Source organism: Mustela nigripes, chromosome 2 (assembly GCF_022355385.1).
Source record: "Mustela nigripes isolate SB6536 chromosome 2, MUSNIG.SB6536, whole genome shotgun sequence".
Lineage (NCBI taxonomy): Eukaryota > Metazoa > Chordata > Mammalia > Carnivora > Mustelidae > Mustela > Mustela nigripes.
This window is the reverse complement of record NC_081558.1, coordinates 8,834,248-8,849,749: the sequence shown is the minus strand read 5'-3', so window position 1 is coordinate 8,849,749 and position 15,502 is coordinate 8,834,248. Positions and strand designations below refer to the sequence as shown.

General features: G+C 55.1%; 1 protein-coding gene and 1 non-coding gene across 8 annotated transcripts in view; both read left to right on the top strand.

Annotated features, from left to right (window-relative positions):
• The first annotated feature begins 440 nt into the window (after positions 1-440).
• TNPO2 (transportin 2) overlaps positions 441-15,502 on the top strand; it is a 19,843-nt gene continuing 4,781 nt past the window's right edge. Inside the window, exons 1-18 of one of the 7 annotated variants that reach the window (XM_059389113.1) lie at positions 441-607; positions 2,494-2,579; positions 4,791-4,902; positions 5,567-5,642; positions 5,730-5,879; positions 8,695-8,801; positions 8,886-9,019; positions 9,097-9,178; positions 9,253-9,375; positions 9,481-9,599; positions 10,409-10,469; positions 10,570-10,735; positions 10,946-11,098; positions 13,264-13,489; positions 13,695-13,866; positions 14,336-14,422; positions 14,503-14,610; positions 14,702-14,860. In XM_059389113.1, coding sequence (XP_059245096.1) covers positions 4,804-4,902; positions 5,567-5,642; positions 5,730-5,879; positions 8,695-8,801; positions 8,886-9,019; positions 9,097-9,178; positions 9,253-9,375; positions 9,481-9,599; positions 10,409-10,469; positions 10,570-10,735; positions 10,946-11,098; positions 13,264-13,489; positions 13,695-13,866; positions 14,336-14,422; positions 14,503-14,610; positions 14,702-14,860 — 2,022 coding nt within the window. In that variant the 5' untranslated portion in view covers positions 441-607; positions 2,494-2,579; positions 4,791-4,803. Of the gene's footprint in view, positions 608-2,493; positions 2,580-3,209; positions 3,322-4,771; positions 4,903-5,566; positions 5,643-5,729; positions 5,880-8,694; positions 8,802-8,885; positions 9,020-9,096; positions 9,179-9,252; positions 9,376-9,480; positions 9,600-10,408; positions 10,470-10,569; positions 10,736-10,945; positions 11,099-13,263; positions 13,490-13,694; positions 13,867-14,335; positions 14,423-14,502; positions 14,611-14,701; positions 14,861-15,502 lie in introns of those variants that run through there. The other 6 variants (XM_059389114.1, XM_059389115.1, XM_059389112.1 and 3 more) reach the window with 6 other exon arrangements.
• LOC132012759 (small nucleolar RNA SNORD41) lies at positions 13,547-13,615 on the top strand. Its single transcript, XR_009402740.1, has one exon. It is a non-coding gene; the product is annotated as a small nucleolar RNA SNORD41 (small nucleolar RNA).

The following is a 15,502-nucleotide window of genomic DNA, read 5'->3' as shown; positions in this document are numbered from 1 at the left end:
GGGATGGCCTCCTTAAGAAGGTAACACTTCTCCTAAGTTCTGAAAGCATTAAAGATGATCCTTGGAGGTATGCAAGGGCAAAGGAACAGGTACAAAGACCCTGAGCCAAAAGATGGCCTGGCTTGTTAAAGAGAAAAGCACAAGCAGGTTTTGGAACAGGAGACCCGCCCCTCTTATTTCTAGCTAATACACTTAGGCTTGTCTGATTTAATATTTTCCACATTGGCTCAAAGTTCTCTCCCTCCTGCTTTGGGGATGGTGAGCTGGCCCAGGTGTAACTTTAGCCTTGGGGATGTAGTGTTGGGGGAGGGGACTTAGGCAGCCAGTGTGCCACCCTTACCTCCTTCCTCAAAGGCACCAGCAGCCGCTGGATCTTTAAAAAGAAACACAAGTGGGAGAAGTAGGTCGTCCCTGCAGCAGCTCAGCCTCTTTTCTGGAGTGTCAGGAGGCAGGAGGAGCTGATGGAGTCCCAGCATCCCCTTTCACTACATTCACCCGTTCTGACCCGGGGAAAGTCTGAAGGGGAGGACAATCGAATTCAGGGTTTGGTGAGTCGCACAGCTGCGGCTTCAAACTATTCTGGTGCCTGTTAGTTGCGTGATCTTGGGTAAGTAACAGCCTTTCTGTGTTTTAAGTTCTTCATGTCTGAAACAGGGATAAGGGTGCGTTGGCGGCTCCTTCGGTTAAGTGTCTGTCTTCAGCTCAGGTCACGATCCCAGGGTCCTGGGATAGAGCCCCATATTGGGCTCCGTGCTCAGCAGGGAGTCTGCTTCTCCCTCTCCCTTTGTGTGTGCTCTCTCTCTCTCTCTCTCTCTCACCTTCTTAAATAAATAAATAATAGGGGTAGAATAGGGAAGCATCTCTACAGTCAAGTTCTAAAATAACGGCAGTATTGAAGTCAACATTAACCCTGACATTATTTAAAACAGCTGTTATTGTTTCTCCAAATGAAGCAATTGGCTTGGGTTGGGGGACCTGTTTGAGAAATGGTGACCTTTAAACATGGCTGCCGTGTGAAGAGATGCTCGGACAGGGAGGCTGTTGTAAACGGAGAGGACTTTGTCTCCCATCTGAGATTCACGGTTGGGCACTGGCTCCTTGGTTTTCTTTTTGTACTGAGCGCTTCTAGTTTGGAGTAAGTTTGCTGTATACAGGGCTCTTATGATAGGCAGTAAAGTAGGTGCTTAAGAAATAGGGATATGAAGTGCCTGACTGTCTCAGTCGGTAGAGCATGTAACTCTTGATCTTGGGGCCATGAGTTCAAGCCTCACACTGCGCATGGAACCTACTTAAAAACAAAAGTAAAGTAAAAGAAATGGGGGAAAAGCCTGGATTCGGAACTTAAATCCGTTAGCTGGGAGTAGGAAGAAAGACTTGTGTGATTATACGAGGGCTAGTATCGTGGACCACAAAGACAGCAGGGGTCACTTTATTCTGCCTGACTCTCTTCGCTCCCGAGGCTTGCGCAGGACCACTGGAAACTTGACACATAAACAGCAGAGGGTGAGCATGAAATTCTCTCGCGCATCTCCAGCCCTCTTCCCATCTGACCCTTATCTGGGGCAACTCCCAACCCTGAGCAGAAAACTCCATTAGCACCCCCTCCCGAAACTTCCAGTCCCAGTCCCTCAATATCACTCTTCCTTCAGCTCAAGGCCCACCTTCAACCGGGGTGGGGGTGGGGGGTGGGGTGGGGGTTTCTCCGAACCACACGGTTTTGAGCCACAGCCAGAATCCGCAGGCACGGTGACGCGAGCGCACGGTGTGACGGGATTTGTAGTTCCAGCTCCTCAGGGTGTGCGCGGGAAGGCCATTGCGCATGCGTGAGCGGCTGCTTTCTGCACGTGTCTCTCCACCAGGTTTCAGTTTTAATAAGTAAAACCCCATTACTCCTTTAGTAAGTCTCTGACTGGCGTTAGACGCCAGCCGACCCTTCCCAAGTGTGGAAGGCCCAGTACTGACTGGAAGGAGAGGACTTAGGTACCTTTTTTCCATAAATGAACAGAGGGGCACTGACTTTGGCTAAGGGGAAGTTGGTTGAGAAACCAGTCCCCTTCCTTCAGGTTGGACCAAAAACTGACCTGCCACTCATGGAGCCAAAAAGTTCCTCAAGGCAGGGCTGGGTTGTCCTTGGAGATTAAAGGGCTAGTTGATTAAAATCAGTAAATATTGGCTTAGGGCGTGGCTGAATACAATGAAAGGATGGCCTTGAGACTCTCAGGGTTAAAGAAAGTTTTCAAAGAACAGTTTGCAGCGGGCCTGGTAATGCTTAACTTGGTGATCTCTAACCCAGCAAACTAGTCTTAAGCCCATTTGACTAGCTGGGAAACTAAGACTCCCGAGTGGCCCTAGGTTGCCTCTTCTTTTTTTTTTTTGGTTGCCTATCTGTGTATCAGCCTGGCCAGGACATGGGGAAACAGAGGGCCCAGGGTCTCTAGCTTCTCCCTCGTCTGCTGCTCCACTCTTAAAAGAGGTGCCCTACTTTGTTCTTAGATGGCGCAAGGATTACGAAGATGTCTTTCATCATGACCCTGCCCTTGCCTAAATTTCCTGGTCTGTTTCAGCTCATTCAGCTTCAGGTAGGGAAAGAGGTTAGCCCTTTCACTTCAGCGTTGATTCATTTCGTTTAGAATTTTATATCCTTGTGGGTTTTTCTCATATCCTTGTAAAAAGTATCAAACAGTACTGGAAAATAAATACACAAAATGTGCCTGAGGCTTCTGCAGGAACGCAGCCTATCTTAGGCACTCCCTTTATGTGGCTTAGTCCTTCCTTTGTGTCTGGGGTCTAATATTCACGCTAGGCTGAGGAATTCCCTCCGATCTTTCCTTGAGAACACCTACTGTGCTCTTCTCAGGAACCTTCTGGATGCGCGGGGAAAGGCCCTCTATGAATTCGTAGAGAAGGGGGTGAAAGGCACAACTGGCTGTGGCCCAGAGGTTCACGGGCCCACCAAATACCGAAAGTCCCATGCGCCACCAAACTCAGCTCCTATAAGGAAGCAGCTGTCTGGCAGGCGTGAGACGCTGAGAAAACGAGACGCTGGGAAGACCAAACGGCCAGAGAGGCCAGGCGAGCCGCCAATACTTCGGTCACGTGACCCGGCATCAGCGGGGCCTGGGTCTCCCCCGTGCCGGGCCACGTGTTACTGCTGTGCCTTTCGATTGGCTCGGCTGGGTCAATTTGAACGGCGTACGGAAGCCGCCGTGGTTCATCCACGGCCGCGTTTTTTTTTTCATTCCCTCTCTTTGGCTCCCTCCTTCCGCGGGAGTCTCAGGAGAAGCCGCAGCGCACGGCGCCGCTGCTGCCACCCGGGGCCGGGTAAGTGGGCCTTACCCGAAGTCCGACCGGCTGAGCCCGGGCTTGCGTTGACCCTCCCGGGGCTCTGGATCTGCGTTGCGCGCGGCCCGGCCGTCGGAGCCGCGCCTGACCGGGAAAGGCCGACAACCTGGTTTGGGCCCCATTCGCGAGGCAGTGAGAACGGGCTGAGGCGGGGGAGGGGGAAACCGAGCCGGGGCTAGGGGGCGGGGCCTCGGAGCCGGGCGAGACCCCGGTGCTTCGAGAATCGGGCCAGTGGGGCGGCTGGGGTCGGGCTGGAAGGGATCTGGGGGAAGCGCCTGGGGACTGCTTAGGGCCTGATTGGGGAACGTCGCGAGGATCGGGTGTGTGTGGGGGGGTACTTCGACAGGGCTTTGGTTGGATCTGGTTGGGCGAGGTCTCATTGAAAAGTTGGGGGTCTTCTTGGACCCTGAGAAGGAGGGTCGTCGGACTTCGTTCCAGAGGGCTTTGCTAGGTCTCACTTCGAGGCGTCGCTAGGATCCGTTGAGGGGAGTGCTCTGGGAGGTGTTCGACCGGGCCTAACTAGGGAAGCTGCAGAGATCGGAAGAAGTGGATTTCCACTTCGAGGTGTTGGGGGCCTTGTCCAAACTTGATTGGGGGAAACAACAGAGATCTGCCAGCAGGAGTTAATGCTGACTAGGGCAGGAGGTGGTGGTGGCGGGGAGACTTGGCCAGACCTGATTGGGGAAAGCGACAGGGACCTGTCCAGGGGTCATCTTTCACAGGGTGGCCGACTTGGCAGGCTCTCATTCCGAGAGGCAAGTAGGACCTGTCCGGGGATTGCTTCGGACTCTATTAAGGGGAATCTCTGGATGGAGTCTGGCTAGGCCAAAAAGAGGAGCGTCTGGCAACCGGCTCCGTTTGGAGAAACGGATTAGGGGAGGTGGCAGAAATCGGGACGACTGGAGTACCTTGGGACCGTGCATCTGGGAGGCTCAGGGGCCAGACCGAGGCGGAGGAGGCGCCTGGGATCTGTCGGAGCTTGAGGTCTGGATTTCGGAAGAAGAGGGCTCTTTGGGGACCGTGTCTGGACCAGGGAGATCGCGGGGACAGGGGCGCTATCGCGGTCTGGAGCAGGGCCCTGGATGGAGAGGTGGCTGGGGCCTTGCCTGGCGGCCGTGAGGCTGGCGGAAGCCGTAACGCCCGCAGCCGGGGGAGGCGGCATGGGCCGCCCTGGGACGAAGGCTCCGTGCTGGGCCGGATGAGGCCCCGCCGGCCCCCGCCACCGCCTCCCTCGGCCCGCTTCCAGTTTCCCTCACCTGCGCTCTCGAGCCCAAGACCGCGCGGTCGTTGATGGCGCATCTGGCCGGGACCCCGCACTTGGGCTGGTGTGGATCGGCAGCCTCCGCCTATCTGCCGAGGGCGCTCCCGTCGCGCTGCCTGGGGCTCAGCCCGGGTCTCACATGGGGCTCCTGGGACCCAGTGCTGACCCCCGGCCCCTACCCCCGCAGCTCACCTTGCGCCATGGACTGGCAGCCAGATGAGCAGGGTCTGCAGCAGGTCCTGCAGCTGCTCAAGGACTCGCAGTCACCCAACACAGCCACGCAGCGCATCGTCCAGGACGTATCCTTCCTTCCTTCCGGGTCTAGGGGGAACAGGGTAGACCCTGAAGGCCAGGGGAAAGGGCTTGACTCCCTAAATCCCAAGTTCACAGACTCTCTTAGGGCAGGAGCTAGCTTTGGCAGAGAATTTAGGGTTAGAATTCTTGGGTCCCATTTCTAGAGGTAATGTGGCCCTGTGGGGGAGGGGGCTGGCACTTAGTTTTTGCTTAGGTTTGTGGTTACCATTTCTTTTTCCCACGCGATGCTTAGTTAAACTTAATAAGTTAAAGTTTAAGGTATTTAAACTATCAGCAACTTTTACTTGAAAACATAGATTCCCTTCTTTTTTAAAAAAGCAGGCAACATGGGACTGTTTATGAGCAGGACTGAGTAGCCGCTGCCTCGGTTGGACAGAGTGGCTCTGGCAACCCTCTCCTGCTCTAGCCAGGTCTGAGAGAGTGGATGGGAAGCTGAGGCGTGCTTTCCCACCGGCCTGCTGACTCCCACCCGCCTGGTGATACTGGTGTGCCTGCAGCACTGTGCTGTTCTGGCCCGGGGCTTGACAGGTGGGGTCTCAGGAGCTGTCTGCCTGGTCCCAATGGTCAGAAGGACTTTTGGCTACACGACAGTAAGGGAACTCACCTGGGGAAGGCCCTTGTCTCCCAAGTCCCTTAACAGCCTGGCAGAAACTCAAACAACTGAACCAGTTTCCCGACTTCAACAACTACCTAATCTTTGTTCTGACCAGACTCAAGTCGGAAGGTATGCTCTCAGTGCCCTCCCCCCAGACTCTAGCGGGACCCCTCTTTCTCCCCCGTGCTCCCCTGACCCTCTGCCTTCCTGCCTCAGATGAGCCAACTCGTTCCCTCAGCGGTCTCATCCTTAAGAACAACGTGAAGGCACATTACCAGAGCTTTCCGCCCCCCGTGGCCGACTTCATCAAGCAGGAGTGCCTGAACAACATTGGCGATGCCTCCTCGCTCATCCGAGCTACCATAGGTGAGAGCGGGCGGCACCCCGAGTTCTTACTCCCAGCGAAGGAGCTTTTCAGCGTGTTAAGGGCATCGATTCACTGGCTGCTCCAGTACGGTGGGTGGTAGTACTACTGTTGGTGTTGCCATTTTTCAGAGGAGGACACTGAGGCACAGAGGTGTTAAGGGCCTTATTTGGTGAGTAGCAGAGTTCAGAAGCAACCAGCACTGGTCTGTGCTCTGAACCACTCCCTCCCAAGACAGCCATTCCCACTCTGGAGGCGGTCACTCAATATCCACGATTCTGTTTAGATTCTGAGGGTGTAGCACACTCGGAAGACAAGTGCATGCCCCCCACCCCCTCCTGTGGAGTTCGTGTTTTTAGTTAGTTCTCACCAGTAATGATGGGGTGAAATGGAAGTTTGGTTTGTGTTTGGACCTTCCTGACCCCCCAGGAGGGCTGCCTGAGCAAGATAACAGGACAACTGAGGGGGCGACTGGGTGGCTCAGTGGGTTAAGCCTCTGCCTTCCTGCCCAGTTCATGATCTCAGGCTCCTGGGATCGAGCCGCACATCAGGTTCTCTGCTAAGTGGAAAGCCTGCTTCTTCTTCTCTCTCTGCTTGCCTACTGTGATCTCTCACTCTGTCAAATAAATAAATAAAATCTTTAAAAAAAAAAAAAAAAGGACAACTGAGAATTCTCCATCAATTTTACCTCCCGCCACTTTGCTACTGAGAAACACCAGCCCAGCTCTTTGTTACTGACTTGCTTCTTTTTCTACCTTTACTGAGGTGTAGTTGACATACAGCCGACTTCTGTTTTTATTGTTTAGATTAATGACAACTTTTAAAAGTTGTCTTTAGAAGAAAGTTCTATATGACTTTTAAAAGAAAAAACATTTGCTTGCAGTAAAGGGAACACAACGTTAAAAATTTGCAGTAAAGACAGAAAAATAGTATTACATGTGAGCCAGATACTGTCTTGCTAGAAGTCCTGATCTTGGGGCCTGCTACCTATAGGCCTGATGACACCCCCTGTGAGGCCAGCAGAAGGATCTGGACTTACCAAGTTCACTGCGTAGCTAGGTTCTGCTCTGAGTGTTTGAATTAAGGTATTGAAACTTCTAGTAGCCCTAGGAACAGGTTCTTTTATCCGCCAGTGAACCACAGAGAGGTTGGGCCATGTGGCCAAGGTTGCACAGCAGGGATGGAACTGGGACTGGGACTGCATTCCCAAGTCCTCACAGTCTCCCTTGCGCAGGTAACATCTTCCCTAGAGCAGAAGCAGGAGGCAGGGTCATCTGGAGGGATGGCCGGGCAGAGTTATCCCTGCTGGGAAAACACTGCCACCTCCTGGCTTCTAGTACCCTATCTGCACTGCTCTCGCCCTACTTCAGCTCGGCTGCCTCTTGGCCCTCGCGCCGCGCATGCCTATTGCAGGCTGCCCATGGGCTTCAAAGTCTCCCCAGGGCTTTACAGGCTGCCACAACCTGCGCCTGTCACCGCTCAGCCCTCACCACCTCCCTCTGCCTGCCCCCACCTCCGCCCTCTGACTCCTCACCCATCTTGGAGCACACCTGGCCTGCCCTTGCCCCAGGCCTTTTGCGCGCCTGCCTTTCCCTCTGTCTGGGCAGCAGGACGCTCTTGCCCCGGGGAATTGGACAGCTCCTTCCTCATCTCTTTCAGGTCTTTGCTCAGATGGCAAGGTATTACCTTGGGTGAGGCCTGTTCTAGCCACCCATTTTTTTTTTTTTAAAGATTTTATTTATTTATTTGACCGACAGAGATCACAAGTAGGCAGAGAGGCAGACAGATAGAGAGAGAGGTGGAAGCAGGCTCCCCGCTGAGCAGAGAGCCTGATGCGGGGCTCCATCCCAGGACCCTGGGATCATGACCTGAGATGAAAGCAGAGGCTTTAACCCACTGAGCGACCCAGGTGCCCCTAGCCACCCATTTTTAAAATGGGGCAACTGGCTGATTTGGTCAGAGGAGCCTGAGACTCTCGATCTCGGGATCATAAGTCCAAGCCCCACGCTGGGTGTAGAGATTACTGAAAAAATAAATACACAAATTAACTTAAAAAAAAAAAATTGCTGCCCTCAACCTCAGCCGTTGCCTGCCGTCTTCTCTGCTTTACTACCCCCCCTTAGCTTTCGGCACCTAGCCTCCCAGGTCTTTTGCTGGTTTATTTATATATTTGTTAACTTTAAAAAAAGAAAAAAATATATATGTATATACACATACATATGTATATGTTTAAAAGATTTTATTTATTTATTTGACAGACGGAGATCACAAGTAGGTAGAGAAGCAGGCAGAGAACCCCATGTGGGGGTCCATCCCAGGACCCTGGGATCATGACCTGAGCCAAAGGCAGAGGCTTTAACCCACTGAGCCACCCAGGTGCCCCGAGATTTTATTTATTTTTTTGACAGAGACAGACAACAGCGAGAGGGAACAGAAGCAGGGGGTGTGGGAGAAGGAGAAGCAGGCTTCCTGCTGAGCAGGGAGCCGATGCGGGGCTCGGTCCCAGCACACTGGGATCATGACCTGAGCCGAAGGCAGACGCTTAATAACTGAGCTACCCAGGTGCCCCTTGCTGACTTATTTTTACCTTGAAACCTCTCTCACTAGATAGCTCCCAATAGCAGGGATTTTGCGTTTAGTTCTGTGCTGCATCCCAGAACCTGCAGCGGAGCTGGCTTACAGTAAGGCTCAGAGGAACTCGAAAGGGTAGGGCTTCTGGGGGACTGCACACAGCCAGCCTGTGAGCCCGCGGAGCGAGTGCGGCGGGCCCGCTCCCAGCCCCCAGCCTGAGGCAGCGCCCTCTCCCGGCTGCCCCAGGCATTCTCATCACCACCATCGCTTCCAAGGGCGAGCTGCAGATGTGGCCCGAGCTGCTGCCCCAGCTGTGCAACCTCCTCAACTCGGAGGATTATAACACCTGTGAGGTAGGTGACCAGCTGTGGCCCACCTGGGTGGGAGCTGGGACGGGGCCGGGGTTCACAGCTGTCTGCCTACTCCTCTCTACTCAGGGAGCCTTCGGAGCCCTGCAGAAGATCTGCGAAGACTCATCTGAGCTCCTGGACAGTGATGCCCTCAATAGGCCTCTCAACATCATGATCCCTAAGTTCTTACAGTTCTTCAAGCACTGCAGCCCAAAGATCCGGTGAGTGTGACTCCTGGGCGGGGAGAGGGCTGGAGGGGGCCGGGTCAGGGTTGACCCAGGTGCCCGCTCGCTTTCAGGTCCCATGCCATCGCCTGCGTGAACCAGTTCATCATGGACCGGGCCCAGGCGCTGATGGACAACATCGACACGTTCATCGAGGTGGGCTGCCGGGCCGGGGGTGAGCAGGGCAAGAGCCGAGGGCCATGCTGCCGCTGATCCCACCTTCCCTGCAGCACCTGTTCGCCCTGGCCGTGGACGATGACCCTGAGGTGCGGAAGAACGTGTGCCGTGCCCTGGTGATGCTGCTGGAAGTGCGGATTGACAGGCTCATCCCCCACATGCACAGCATCATCCAGGTGAGCCCTGCCAGGCAGGCGCACGCGTGCTGGGGGGCAGGCGGTGGGTTAGGGGAGGCACCCCTGGCTCGACCAGGCCTTAGCCTTTCTCCCACTCTGCCCTAGTACATGCTGCAGAGGACCCAGGACCATGATGAGAACGTGGCCCTGGAGGCCTGTGAGTTCTGGCTGACGCTGGCCGAGCAGCCCATCTGCAAGGAAGTCCTGGCCTCTCACCTGGTCCAGTGAGTGCCACTCCTGCCCTCTGCCCCGCCTCTGCCTCTGTCCCTTGCTGTGCTCTGCCTTCTGTCTGGTTATCCCCTGTGTTACCTTCAGTCTGTATTCTCTACCTCCCTTTACTTTCTGTCCCCGCGTATGTTTATTTAGCAAGTATGGTAGTCTTAAATGACTTAGAAATTAGGTAAGTTATAGGTGAAAAAAATGAAAAGTTGACAGAGGCTTCAAGTATAGCTGGATCCAGGTGCTCAAAGGATGTAAAAGACGTCAGTATGGTCTCAGATCTACACACTCTGTGCTGTCTTTGTCATCAGGCCCGACCTTCCTCCTTTGTAGTGCTGTAGCTTTCTGCTACCTTCAAGCTTAGGGACCTCAGAGGAAAGAAATTCTGTCTCAGCTAGTACCTGCAGCACAAGTCCTAGGGCTGACCCTCCTTGACTAACTTGGATCACTTGCCTACCGCTGAGTCATGAATCAAAGTTTCTAGTCCCCAGGTGCATGGAGTCCAGCTGGGGAGACCAGCTGCCCTGCCTATTGGCTTGTTTGACCTGGCCCATCCTGGGGAAGAACCCTAAGTCCTCCTTGCCTTACAGTATGCTAGGGAGCAGCCACTGTCCTAAGCTTTTCGGTGTATTCAGAGGTCTAGAATTCCCTGAGTGGCCAGGTCTGGGTTAGGAACCCTCTTGTGGAGCTAGGAGTGGTGTCCACTTTGTCTTAGTCCCAGCGGCTAGAACTAGATCAGGATAATACCCCTAAGTTCCATACATTGCTTCTGGCTCGACGCTTCCCCCTCGATGAGCAGCGTCTCTCCCAACAGGTTGATCCCCATCCTGGTGAATGGGATGAAATACTCAGAAATCGACATCATTCTGCTCAAGGTCAGTCAGGGCCCACTGTCGGGCATGAATGGGCAGGTGAGGGCTGGGGCATTGAGGCTGGGGGCCCCGCTGGTGCTTAGTGGTCTGCCCGGCCCCACAGGGGGACGTGGAGGAGGACGAGGCAGTCCCTGACAGCGAGCAGGACATCAAGCCACGTTTCCATAAGTCCCGCACAGTGACACTGCCCCATGAGGCTGAGCGGCCCGATGGCTCGGAGGACGCAGAGGACGATGATGATGACGATGCTTTGTCTGACTGGAATCTGAGTGCGTGGCCTGGCCTGTGGGGGCTGGCTGGGTGGGGGAGGGCAGCAAGCCCAGGGGCTGCCTCTCTCGGGAGGCGATGAGAGGCCTACTCAGAGCAGATGGTGAAGGTGCCCACATGATCTCTGATCCTGGGGCTCAAGTCTAGGAGGCTGGCAGCCCGTCCAAAAGGGCTTCCCTGAACCTGCCGCCTCATCTCCCCTCCTGTCCCAGGGAAGTGCTCGGCAGCTGCGCTGGACGTCCTGGCCAATGTCTTCCGGGAGGAGCTGCTGCCCCACCTACTCCCCCTGCTCAAGGGACTCCTCTTCCACCCTGAGTGGGTGGTCAAAGAGTCAGGCATCCTGGTGCTGGGCGCCATCGCTGAGGGTGAGTGCCCCGCTGGCTGGCATGGGAGGGCCTGACCTCGAGCCCTGTGCTGGCGCGGCACTCCGGAGCTGGCCCGGGCCGGGCTGTGCTGCGTAGCCGTGGGGCCCGGCTGAGCCTGGCTGAGCCCAGCCGCAGGTTCTTTCTCTCTCTCAGAGGCCTGCTCGGTCCCCACCAAACAGCTCTGGGACAGGAATCTTCCCCTCTGCCTCTGGGCCTGAACGGAACCCCTGGGCGCCACGACGCAAGCCCTCCCTCTAATTCTTGCCGACAGCAGTTCTGTGAGGAGTTCGGCACAGTTAGGGCTACAACAGTAACAACAGGCAGCCCTCCTGATGAGGTGGGGGTGCGCAGATGGGGAAATGGGGCGGGGGGGCGGGAAGTTGACACCATCATACCGCTTCCCGGGCCACCCACGGGTGTGTTACCCGCGTCACTTGGGAGCAGGTGCCGCAGCATCCAGGCCTGTCGTGCGAGGTTCAGGCCCAGCAGCAGCAGCCTTCACCCTGGTGAGCTTTTGAAATTTAGTTAAGGAAAGGTTTCCTTGTATGATAAGCACAGCGCATGTTACGGTAACGTCACGTGTGCTTATGTTCACGGGCTTCCTGAAGGTTCTGCGAAAAGATTTTAATGGGAGAAAATTTTAGAGGAATTGACCCTTGGGTCTCGGATTATTAGGTGGTGTGCTGTTATCTGTGTTCTCCGAACAGGAGCTACGTTCACAGTTTTTTTTGTTTTGTTTTAATAACTTGAGGGAGAGCGAGATCAAGAGATCATGGAGAGGAAGTGGGAGAGGGAGAAGCAGACTGTCTGATGTGGGACTCGATCCCAGGACCCTGAGACCACGACCCGAGCTGAAGGCAGATACTCAGTTGATTGAGCCACCCAGGCGTCCCTGTTTATGTGTTTTGTTTTGTTTTGTTTTCCAAAAGATGAAAACTAGAAAACTCATAAACATCTAAGAAATGTTTCAGAAGAAAAATACTTGGGTGCCTGGCTGTCAGTGGAACATGCGACTCTTGGTCTTAGGGTCGAGAGTTCGAGCCCCACATTGGGTGTAGAGCCTAAGTATTTATTTATTTACTTTATTATTATTTTTTAAATTTTAATTTATTTACTTATTTTAAAGATTTTATTTATTTGACAGAGCTCACAAGTAGGCAGAGAGGCAGACAGAGGAGGGGTGGGAAGCAGGCTCTGCTGAGCAGAGAGCCCTTTGTGGGGCTCGATCCCAGGACCCCAGGATCATGACCTGAGCTGAAGGCAGAGGCTTTAACCCACTGAACCACCCAGGCGCCCTCCAAAATAAATAAAATTTTAAAAATTTATTTTTTTATTATTGTTTTTTTAAAGATATTATTTATTTATTTGACAGAGATCACAAGTAGGCAGAGAGGCAGGCAGAGAGAGAGAGAGGGAAGCAGGCACCCTACTGAGCAGAGAGCCCCATTCGGGGCTTAATCCCAAGACCCTGAGATCATGACCTGAGCCAAAGGCAGAGGCTTTAGCTCACTGCGCCACCCAGGCGCCCCTGTATTGCCTAAGTTTAAAAAAAAAAATAAAGAGGCGCCTGCGTGGCTCAGTTGATCAAGCATCTGACTCTTGATCTTAGCTCAGGCTTTAATTCTCAGGGCTATGAGTTCAAGCCCTGCACTAGGCTCCAACCAAGCACGGCATGCAGCCTACTTAAAAAAATAAAAAATAATTTTCTTTAAGATTTCTATTTATTTGTTTGACAGAGAGAGACACCAGGAGAGAGGGAACACAAGCAAGGGGGAGTGGGAGAGGGAGAAGCAGGCTTCCTGCCAAGCAAGGGAGCCCGATGAAGGGCTTGATCCCAGATCCCTGGGATCATGACCTGAGCTTAAGGCAGACGCTTAATGACTGAGCCACCTAGGTGCCCCCCAAAATAAATAAAATTTTAAAAATTGGAAGAAAATTACATTCTATCCATGTTGGTCACTGTGCTGCCCGACCATCTGTGAATCTGTGAGTGACTGTGCCAGGGTGGCGCCGACGGAGGGGAAAGTCAGATTCGGATGCCGCCTCCAGCCTGGCTTTCCCAGCCTCGGCGTCCCCCGCGTTAGGTGCTGCTCAGCTCTGCCCAGGAGGGTGGCTGTGGCTGGCTCCGGCGGGGCTCAGGCTTGCCCCCTTGTCTGTCCCTGCAGGCTGCATGCAGGGCATGGTGCCCTACCTGCCTGAGCTAATCCCGCACCTCATCCAGTGCCTGTCGGACAAGAAGGCCCTCGTCCGCTCCATTGCCTGCTGGACGCTGAGCCGCTACGCCCACTGGGTGGTCAGCCAGCCCCCCGACATGCACCTCAAGCCCCTGATGACGGAGCTGCTCAAGCGTATCCTGGATGGCAACAAGAGGGTGCAGGAGGCGGCTTGCAGGTGACCCTCGACCCCCGGCCCCCCGCGGCCCCCACCCCTGCCCCACCAGCTGCCTTCTGGGAAGTGATGACGCTCGTGATCTTGACATCGTGCTGATTTCTCACGTATTCGTACTGTCTGATCCCAAGGGCATCCCTTTCCCCTCCCGTCCCCCGCAGGCCCAGCCCCACCTGTGGCCGCCCACTAAACCCCTTCCCCACTCCAGTGCCTTTGCCACCCTGGAGGAGGAGGCCTGCACGGAGCTGGTGCCCTACCTCAGCTATATCCTGGACACCCTTGTCTTCGCCTTCGGCAAGTACCAGCACAAGAACCTGCTCATCCTCTATGATGCTATCGGCACCCTGGCTGACTCTGTGGGCCACCACCTCAACCAGCCGGTGAGACCCCACAGCATCTCCCTCTTGAGCCCTGTGCTCCTCTGCTGCCAGTGACCTGGCGGCGACCCTGTGTCGCACGCCAGGGACATGGCCGTGACCTCAACAGGCAGACAGACCTGGCCCCCGCCCTCGCCCTGCTCTCAGTCTAGTGGGGGAGACAGACAGTTATGAGACAGCGTGGTAAGTGCTGTGCTGGGGAAGCTCAGGGGCCTGTGGGAACCAGGAGGAGCTGACCCTGGCTCCGAGGGGGCAGAGTGGGCTGGGTGGGGCAGGGACAGTGAGAAGGGAGCCGCTGAGCCAGGCCTGGAGGTCTGGCTGGATGGCAGGGCCTCATAGGGCCCCCTGAGCCACAGCAAGGAGCTCAGATCTCATCGCTCAGGCAGTAGGTGCCTCTGAGTCACAGGGAGCTCTGCTGGTGCCAGGCTGCCCCCCCCCCCCAGGAAGCCCCAACTTCTTGCTCCCTCTCCAGGAATACATCCAGAAGCTGATGCCTCCGCTGATCCAGAAGTGGAATGAGCTCAAGGATGAAGACAAGGACCTCTTTCCTCTGTTGGAGGTTGGTGGGCTCCTGGCCGGCTCCCAAATGCCCCGCCCCATCCTTCCCGAATTCACCTCTCCTGCCCTCCTCCCAACCAGTGCCTGTCGTCGGTGGCCACTGCCCTGCAGAGCGGCTTCCTGCCCTACTGCGAGCCCGTCTACCAGCGCTGCGTCACCCTGGTGCAGAAGACTCTGGCCCAGGCCATGGTGAGCCTCCCACCAGCCCCTGCGCTCCTCTGTGGCTACCCTGGCTCCGGCCTGCTCCCCTTACCTGCCTGGCCGCCCCTTCTTTGCCCAGATGTACACCCAGCACCCTGAGCAATACGAGGCCCCCGACAAGGACTTCATGATCGTGGCGCTGGACCTGCTCAGCGGCCTGGCGGAGGGCCTGGGCGGCCACGTGGAACAGCTGGTGGCCCGCAGCAACATCATGACGCTGCTGTTCCAGTGCATGCAGGTGGGTGGCCCCCCACCCCCACCCCGTGAGCCTGCTGGCGGCGGGGCAGGCCTCCTGTGGTGACGTGAGGCCCTGGGGTGCCGAGCGGACATCTGGAGGAGGGGACCCACGGGGGAGAAACATGCTTGTCTTTATTTTAAAACGTGATTCAAATAAGACATGACTCAAATCTCATTGAATAAGGTAACGACAGAGAAAATTAAAAAGAAAAACGAGGGACGCATGGGTGGCTCAGTTGGTTGGACGACTGCCTTCGGCTCAGGTCATGATCCCAGAGTCCCGGGATCGAGTCCCGCATGGGGCTCCCAGCTCCATGGGGAGTCTGCTTCTCCCTCTGACCTTCTCCTCGCTCATGCTCTCTCTCACTGTCTCTCTCTCAAATAAATCAATAAAATCTTTAAAAAAAATAAATAAAAAGAAAAACGAGAGGTGCCTGGCCGGCTCAGTCGGTAGAGCACGTGACTCTTGATCTCAGTCAGGGTTGTGAGTTCTAGCCCCACGCTGGGCAAGGACATGACATTAAAAGAAAAAAGTGGAAGAAATACAAAAGCAGAAGCTCGGGCGCCTGGGTGGCTCAGTGGGTTAAGCCACTGCCTTCAGCTCAGGTCATGATCTCAGGGTCCTGGGATCGAGTCCCACATT